The 9,007-nt window shown below is 43.6% G+C and overlaps 1 protein-coding gene across 1 annotated transcript; it reads left to right on the top strand.

Annotated features, from left to right (window-relative positions):
- The first annotated feature begins 2,705 nt into the window (after positions 1–2,705).
- On the top strand, positions 2,706–5,824 carry LOC124652862 (proteasome subunit alpha type-7-A-like). Its single transcript, XM_047191909.1, has 3 exons — positions 2,706–2,952; positions 3,035–3,449; positions 5,545–5,824. The coding sequence occupies exons 1-3, from the start codon at positions 2,780–2,782 to the stop codon at positions 5,704–5,706; spliced, it is 750 nt and encodes a 249-aa protein (XP_047047865.1). The 5' UTR covers positions 2,706–2,779; the 3' UTR covers positions 5,707–5,824.
- The last annotated feature ends 3,183 nt before the right edge of the window (positions 5,825–9,007 follow it).

The following is a 9,007-nucleotide window of genomic DNA, read 5'->3' as shown; positions in this document are numbered from 1 at the left end:
ACCGCATGTCCAGACTGCGGTGATGGCTGAAGCAATGGCGCTACGTGAAGGACTGAAAATGGTTGAAGAGATGGGCTGTCATCACATCATGGTTGAATCTGACTCGGCTGAAACAATCCAAGCGCTTACAAGTGAAAATAGATGGTGGAATGAATCATCTGCTATCTTTGCTGACTGCATCGATATAGCATCCAATATTGGGGAGGTTTAATTCAAATTTTGTCCTAAGGATGCAAATCAAGTAGCACATGAAATAGCCAAGTATAGCTTTCAGCATAAAATTGCTTGTAACTGGGACGATGAGCCCCCTAGTTTCCTCTTAGACAAGCTCCTAAACGATGTAACTATGATTTGATCTGTGAGCAGCAAGTTTTTCACGCACTATTTTCCTTACCAGGGTACCGAAGGGGACTGGAAGGTTTTTAATGAGGCGGCTTGCTTGCTAATATATTTATAGTTTCAAAAAAATAGAAGGAAGACCATGTACCGCGGTATAGACGGCAGTTAGCCCCATCATAGATGGTTTTTCATCAGGTGGCAACTGTGAGATTTCTTATTGTGATGTTTTTTTTATGATGATTGCATGGAATTCCGCCCATCTTCGGTGATGCATGTTTGATGGCTGAGATATGTCCAAAATGATCTTGAACCAATTTAAAAAAAGATCATTGTGAGACTTACTATTTTTTTTGTTATTTAACACTATTCACAAACATCTATGAAAAACCAAAATGTAATGTTAATTAAAGATAAAGACATTTTTTGTCCTAATATAAATTTTGAACGTTTTTTTTGAAATTGGAATGAATTTCAAAATTTGAACGATTCCAAATTTTCAAACAGATTTTTAACGATTTTCAAATTTTATACAATTTTTGAATTTGGAACAAATTTAAAATCTTTCATTTCTAAAATCTAATATACATAAAATTTTGAATACATAAAAAGAAACAAAAAATTGTTAATTTTAAAAAATAGAAATGTAAACAGACCAATGAAAAAAAGTAAAAAAAGGCATTTACTTGATGAGCCGCGACCCAATTAACAACCGTCGGGTCGGAGGGGTGTGCGGCACCCCATCCGTGCCGACCCGGTGGCCATATAGCAGCTCCCTCGTGTGAGTGTGACAACCCCATTCATATTCGTGCAGGTTTGAGGAAAAATATTCCAACATTGTGCATCGTGTAGGGGAATCGGCCTATCCCACCACACCAAAGTCACCTTCTTTTACCCCAAGTAAGAAAGAAGTCCACACAACCCCCCTAACTATTGTGTTCGGGCCGCTAATACCCCCTAACTATTAGCTAGGGCATATAACCCCCTAAGTATGCAATACCAGTCAATTAACCCCCTCAGGCCCTCATGGCTGTTTTGATAGGTGATTTTATCCAGCGAACCGTGGTATTAGGCCAAGCAGTACCTGGTCCGATCGAAACACTCTGGTCGCACCCAGCCGCACTGAACCTCCTCTCTCTGCTTCGCTACTACCGCTCCACTTCTCTCCTCTCCTCGATGCTCTGCTTTCTCTCCCGTTGACGAGGCCGATGATTGGCGGCACTTCTTGAGGATTTGAGGGCGGCATGGCCTGGTCGAGGTCCCACACCGCGCCACTCTGCTCCTCTCTCCCGTCGGCAAAACCACCCATCAAAACAGCCATCAGGGCCCAGGGGTGTTTTTTTTTTGACAATCAATACCACATATATTCATAGCAACAAACAGTACATGGTAGAGATACATGAACTGACTCCAACGATTACAAAATAAAGTCTAAAAGATAGTAACAAATCTTCAAGGTCTTCAATTTCTTTCTTCTTCCAGAACACAATATTGTACTCTTCTGAAGGCGGCCAAAGATAGATAACGAACCATAGACCTGTAGATACCGATGAAAGTTCTCCCATATTTTTTTGAGCCGCAATGCCAAGACCGCGTGCACGCACGCAACCATTAAAGCGAGTCATACAACATCGGCAAGAGTACCAACACCAGTATGTCAGGGAATAATAACCGACTAGCTTTGTCGTCATCGATGGAGAGCCGAGAGTACGAATCACCATTGTCGAGGACGTAGCAGCCGGGACAAAAACTGCGAGGATAATTCTCCTCGCGGCAACAACGACAAAAGATCCAAAATCCATCTGGTGAAGCAAGATCCGAAGGCTCATACCTAGAAAATTGTGATTGTTCAACACCACCATTGACGCCGAGAAGAAGATCTCGTCGCCGAACGAAACGCCGAAGATCACTTATTGCAGACGATGCCATCTCCATTGAGGGGAAACCAACAAGAAGACGACTACCAAAATCCTAACATAAGCTAATAAAAATTATACTTTTATTCGAAACTCCACGCATAGATCGGGTTCCCACTCCTCCCGACGCGCCGAAGCCGACCGGAGGAGGGGAACCAATCTATGGAGGAGGATGAACTGGAGACGGCTAGGGTTGAGGCCGGCGGCTGAAGGAGAGACGGGGGGGGCGGGGGTGTTAATTGACCGATATTGCATACCCAGGGGTTATTTGTCCCAGTAAATAGTTAGAGAGGTTATGTGGACTTCTTTCCCCAAATAAAAAAACACGATTCGGCCTGTCATAGCGGCCCATCCCACCGCATCCAGGCCACCTTCTTCTCTCCCAAGAAAAACCCCAAGCCCACAAAACTAGGTGCCCTTCTTCCCAAAGCCACCCACCCAGTTTGCCTGCACACACGCTCCAGCCAAGCCACGACCACCTCCGCCGCCCGGGAAGCCCAAACCCTAAGCCCCTCCCACCGCCGCCGATGGCCCGCTACGACCGCGCCATCACCGTCTTCTCCCCCGACGGCCACCTCTTCCAGGTCGAGTACGCCCTCGAGGCCGTCCGCAAGGGCAACGCCGCCGTCGGCGTCCGCGGCACCGACACCGTCGTCCTCGGCGTCGAGAAGAAGTCCACCCCCAAGCTCCAGGACTCCAGGTAACCACCACCCCCCCAACCTCCCCCTCCCCGTCCCACCAACAGATCTCACATCCCCGCCGCCGCCCGCCCGCCCGCGCAGGTCGCTGCGGAAGATCGCGAGCCTGGACACGCACATCGCGCTGGCGTGCGCGGGGCTCAAGGCCGACGCGCGGGTCCTCATCAACCGCGCCCGCGTCGAGTGCCAGAGCCACCGCCTCACCGTCGAGGACCCCGTCACCGTCGAGTACATCACGCGCTACATCGCCGGCCTGCAGCAGAAGTACACCCAGAGCGGCGGCGTCCGCCCCTTCGGCCTCTCCACCCTCATCGTCGGCTTCGATCCGTACACGGACAAGCCCGCCCTCTACCAGACCGACCCCTCGGGCACCTTCTCCGCGTGGAAGGCCAACGCCACCGGCAGGAACTCCAACTCCATGCGCGAGTTCCTCGAGAAGAACTACAAGGACACCTCCGGCAAGGAGACCATCAAGCTCACCATCCGCGCTCTGCTAGAGGTATTTCTGATGCACTTGCTTTCTCTTACTATGTGTTTGCGCAACGTAATACACCCTTGAATCTGTTACAGAGGTTATGCCAAATTGACAATTGATTGATTCAGTATAAAAATCACACTGTTACTACTGAATGACTACCGTAGTAGAGCACACTTTACAGGATCCACAAATTCAGTTGAAATAAGATGACCCAGGGATGCAACCAGAAAAAAAAACATGACCCAGGAATAATCAGATGTAAATCAACCTTGTTAGCAGTGCACGCAGACCTTGCCCTTAGTTATTTACCTTTGTCCGCTTGTCATCATTTGGTGATTCATGATTACTCTGATTACATTTGGTGCTTGCAAATCCCAGCAAGCTCTTGGATCAGTAATTTGGTAGCGGTAATGTGTTGAGATAACTGGATCATTGATTGAGCACACATTATTTGAGGTTTATTTGGAAATATAAAACGGTTTAATGAATCGTCTGTTCTTTCATATACTCAACTCAAGATTTACTTAACCTTTGTTATCCCGTAATAGGAGTATAGCTTAAATTGCAATAGCAACTGCGAGGCATACATGCCAATGAAATGCGGAATAGTACCAGTGTGTGCCGAGTATACTGAAAGGCCTTGCTTGCCACTCATAGATGTGGTAGAGTCCTTTGTCCTAACAATCTTCCGTCTTGTGGAATGGAGATGAAAATGAAGAATTGTGACAGGTACTTATGACGAGGTATTTACATAGGTACTCCTAGTGCAGCTTTCTTTTGGCTGTGCCGAGAAGCTTGTTTAGGCCTCTGTGAATATTGAATTTACTACTGTCTGATTCATTCCATTCTACTAAGGAAATTGCAATTGATAGCTGTGATTATTGATAAATCACACAGTATTTGAGGTGCCTTTGGAAATATGACGGTATAACGAATCGATTGTTCTTTCATATGCTCAACTGAAGATTTACATGACCTTTGTCATGCCGTAATAGGAGTATAACTTCAAATTAAAGGAGCAACTGAGCGGCATACATGCCAATCAAATGCTGAGAAGTACTAGTGTGTGCCAAGTGTATTGAAAGGCCTTGCTTGCCTCTCATAGATGTCGTAGTTTTTTTGTCCTAGGAATCTTACGTCTAGTTGAATGGAGATGAAAATGAAGAATTGTGACAGGTACTTATGATGATGCATTTACATAGGTTCTCCTGGTGCAGCTTTCTTTTAGTTGTGCCGAGAAGCTTGTTTAGGCCTCTGTGAATATTCAATATACCATTATCTGATTCACTCCATTCTACTCCCTCCGCCTACATGGCGTCCTTCTTTTGCTTGTACCAACTTTGGCCATATATTTGACCAATAATACACGAGTCATTTCATAGAAATTATATCATTCGAAACTTTATCTGAATACAAATACAAATACAACGGTATAATTTTTGCAATACATAACCCATGTTTTATTGATCAAATACTATTAATGGCCAAAGTTGAACCTCGTAGCACGTGTGTGCATTTAATTTGGATGGAAGGAGTATTAAGAAAATTACATATTATAGCAAGTTCCTAAGTGAACCAAATGGTGGCTTTCCATCTTTTCCTGCCCTCTGGCTTCTGCTCTGACTCGAGAGATTATATATGCATAACCCCAAAGTCCAGAGTGTTTGTCTTTAGTTTAGCAGACTCTTGGGGAACTATGTTAACCAAACAGTCCCTTGTTTAATCACATGCCATTTAGCTTTTGCAACATTTCTAAAAGGAAAAACACTTCTCTGTTGCTATGTGTTTTCCATGCATGCTTCCCGATTGTACTAATCACCAATTCATCTTCATGGAGATGCAACTCATACCAGCATACATTCTGATTTTAGTTTGTATACCTAAATGTTACTATCTATTCTGTATTGGGAATTTGGGGTGATATATGGTTGCATTTGACTGTTAGCATCCAAATTCTGGATACAAATGGAATTGCCTGATCTTTGCTGTATATTTGCCTAGCTTGTCAATTATCATTTGTTAAAAAAGTATGTTTGTGATATGCACTATAACTTCAGTTTATCCTTGCAATTTATTTTTTGAATCGGCAATCACTAATAGAAGGCAAATCTGTTAGGTTGTTGAGAGTGGTGGGAAGAACATCGAGATTGCAGTGATGACAAAGAAGGATGGCCTTCGGAACCTCGAGGAGACTGAAATTGATGAATATGTTGCTGAGATCGAGGCAGAGAAGGCTGCGGCTGAGGCTGCGAAGAAGGGTGGCCCGAAGGATACCTAATTATTGTATGTGACCTTCATTCTGTCAACCAGAACTTTTTAGTGTGTCACCTGTTACGTTTCATAACATCTTTTAAACTGCTTTAACAAGACACCGTAAATGAACTGCGTTTTTCTTTTTTTTGGTGGCTCAGTCCCCTCGGGGCTTCGTTTTGCCTTTTCCAACGTCTCAACTCTCGCAAATGTATTCGTCTATCTGCCTTTCGTATTTTTAGATAATTAACCAGACCAACAAATCATAGTTTCTAAAGACTGTGCCACTTGGGTTCATTACAATCTCACCAAATAACGTTGGTGTTATTTTTTTTTTGATACTGGTGTGTTTGTTGGAATGTCAATTCACTTTTGTACCTTGAGATGTCACCTGAGGATGCTAGTTGTTTCTTGGCACGTCACTTCACTTCATGATAATCATTGTATAACGTAAGCTGCTGCTTTCGACCTTGTCATTATCTACACGTCAGCCCTTTGTGCTATTCTTATCTAGCATGATCAATGGGCAAAACCAAAGGAAATCACTGGCTGCGTGCTCTGGTCCACATTACCTGACTATCAGGAGTAATATAATGCTGCCACTATGCTGCGTCATAACGTCGTTTTGCCTCCACCTGCATTATTGCTTTTGGATTGCAGCTAAAAATAGTGTATCCATCGCGCTTAGCTCAAGTTTAAGCTAAATTTGTTCGGTAATTTTCTTCTTGAAAACCAGCATATGTGTACATGTGATGGCACAACTATGTGTCTAGCGTGCATGTAGAACGTTCACAAATGCGAACTCGCCAGTTGATCTGTATGTTCTCCCTCTGGCTGTGCTCGTGCCCACTCGTCATGAGCAGTCGGTGTCAGGAACTCAGGATCGCCGGGTCAATGGTTTCATATGATCAAGAGGCAAAACGACGTCGTTCTGTGGCCGAGGTTGGCCTTGGGCGAGGAGATGGTTGAAGCTGTGGTTTTGTTCTATCACCAGAAGATTCAGACAAACAGACTGTAGGCAACGACATGCCTCTCTATACAGCTGACAGCCACTCTGTATGCCTATCATCAAATGTACCAAAGCATTCATACTGAAAAACACACCCACCACAGGCCGCACCAATTAATCTCCACAGGCACACGAACAGCTCTATGCATAGTCACTCGCTAGGCGCTAGCTACTACTGTCGGGCTCTAGCAGCTCGCCACTGGATAGGGAAGATAACTGCTGTGTCTGCGATCTCTCACAAGGTGTTCTCCGTGCATGAGCCGCTTCAGGAGATTGAAGAGGGGGCGCGTTCAGCATGTTCACGTCGAGGAGCAACATCAGGTACTCTATGTCGAGGTCCTTCAAAACTCAGATCATCTCTTGGAGCACCAGCTCCCTCCTCACGAATCTCATCCCCATGTCTTAGAAGTTGAGTGCGTGCCTTAGCCATATGGACACTTTCAGCTTGTTGGTGTCATCGACATCTCGAAGGACAGCCATCGCACCGGGCACCAATGCTCCTTCTTGGGGTCGATGTAACTGGTGCCACAAGTGAATTTTTTTGTTAGTATGATTGTAGTTGGAGCTCTCGCTTTCTCTCACGAATCTCTAACGAAACTGAAGAAAGTGATAAGACACAAGTAATTTTGGTGCATAACAAGATCTTGACGTGTGAGTGGATGGGTTCAAGACTCAAGAGGCCATAGCCCCATGCATATACCAATTATCGGAACGTCTCTAGGGACGGATCGAGAAATTTAACTTTTGGATGTTCAAATTTCAACTTTCAATAAACATAAAGGTGAAAATTGAAAATAATCCATGCCTTCACCCCATTAACAGTGCAAATGGGACATTGTAGCAAAAATATCTTAGATGGTTGAAAAACATGTAAACATAAAGGAAATTACAACAGGACAATATTATTTGTCATAGCTTGGAAGCCGCATGGCTTCCGGCACCCCTACTCCTAATGGTGCATCGGATTTCTTCTTTCCTTCTATGCTTGGCCCGGCGTGGGAGACATCGAAGCCATAGGGCACCGCCTAGCGTTGGGTCGCTACTCAATTTTAGGACGTCGGTCACATATCGCTACTCTTTCATTTCTCATTGCAAGCATAAGCTGGTCATTGCTTTGCTGTCCCTTGGTCTGAACTAATTGCTATGGACTAGTTGGCCACCATATGGACTACTCTCTTTGTCTAAAAATAAATGTACTTCTAGCTTTGTTGTTTTAATTCTTTTGAATAATTTTGTAGAAAATAGTAGCAACATATGGCATCAAAGCGATATATATTAAACTATATTTTAAAATGGATCTCACTATATTAGTTTAGTTTCATAAATGATATTATAATTTTCCTATAAAGTCAGTGAAGTTTTAGAAGAATTGACTTGATTATCTGTGGACGGGAAGTATTTGCTAATTCAAGATTTGGTCTTAGTATTGGAAGAGAAAATGCGAACTAGATGTGCTAATTAAAAAATACCAAAAAGTGATACACGGACAATATAAATTGTGTACATGCAATTTTTTTGAGAAAATTTTGGGTCTTTATCTGCAGACCTATGCCTCACTGTGGATCTGTCCATGAACGTCCCCACTTATACAAAAGATGGTGATTTCTCCCCATCCATGCAAGAGGTACAATAAATTTTGGATTTATTAAAAAGAAAACTAAAGTCGCTTGTTGTCAACACCCGGATTTTTAAGTCCAGATGCCTGTTATGCCATACATCGCAATCACAGGAATATTATTGTTGCGAGACATAACAGTTGAATATCATAAGTCATCATTCATTACATACCATAGTCGTCTTACAAATAGAGGTCACATGATCCAATATTACAGAAATAGTTGATCTAATGATCAACGAACATATTACATGGCGGAAGCGTAACGGAAGTGGACTATCTAATCCACAGGCCAACTGACGTTAGAAGATTCCCTAGTTGTCGTAGGCGTCTTGCTGTCCGTCCTCCTGGTAGTTCTGCTCCTCTTCATAGTCTGGCCATTTGAATAGCCAGGGACACAGCCGTGAGTACTTTAAAGTACTCGCAAACTAATACTGGTGTAAGTACTATCAATTCTAGTAACGGGGGTGCTAAGCTCTAGTTTATTTGCATAAAGCCAATTTTAATTCACAAGTTATTTGATAAAGACTCTTTTCATGTGCTAACTAACTCAAGTGGGAACATTAGTGTCATTCCCACAACTCAGTTGTGATTCAAGTCCATTCGGTTCAAAAACACCATTCACTTCATCCATGTTTTCAAGAATCTGACACCGGAAACTGTATGACCTTTCCAACCGTCTGTAACCGTGGACACGGCTATTCG

This window comes from Lolium rigidum, chromosome 5 (assembly GCF_022539505.1).
Source record: "Lolium rigidum isolate FL_2022 chromosome 5, APGP_CSIRO_Lrig_0.1, whole genome shotgun sequence".
Classification (NCBI taxonomy): domain Eukaryota; kingdom Viridiplantae; phylum Streptophyta; class Magnoliopsida; order Poales; family Poaceae; genus Lolium; species Lolium rigidum.
Note: the sequence above shows the minus strand (reverse complement) of the source record. Positions and strands in the feature narration are given on the sequence as shown.

What these genes read in the sequence shown, in the direction of transcription:
- LOC124652862 (XM_047191909.1), top strand. Translation starts at nt 2,780, where the DNA reads ATGGCCCGCTACGACCGCGCCATCACCGTCTTCTCCCCCGACGGCCAC. An exon ending in CCCAAGCTCCAGGACTCCAG is followed by an intron (nt 2,953 to 3,034) that starts GTAACCACCACC and finishes CCGCCCGCGCAG; the next exon opens with GTCGCTGCGGAAGATCGCGA. An exon ending in CCATCCGCGCTCTGCTAGAG is followed by an intron (nt 3,450 to 5,544) that starts GTATTTCTGATG and finishes CAAATCTGTTAG; the next exon opens with GTTGTTGAGAGTGGTGGGAA.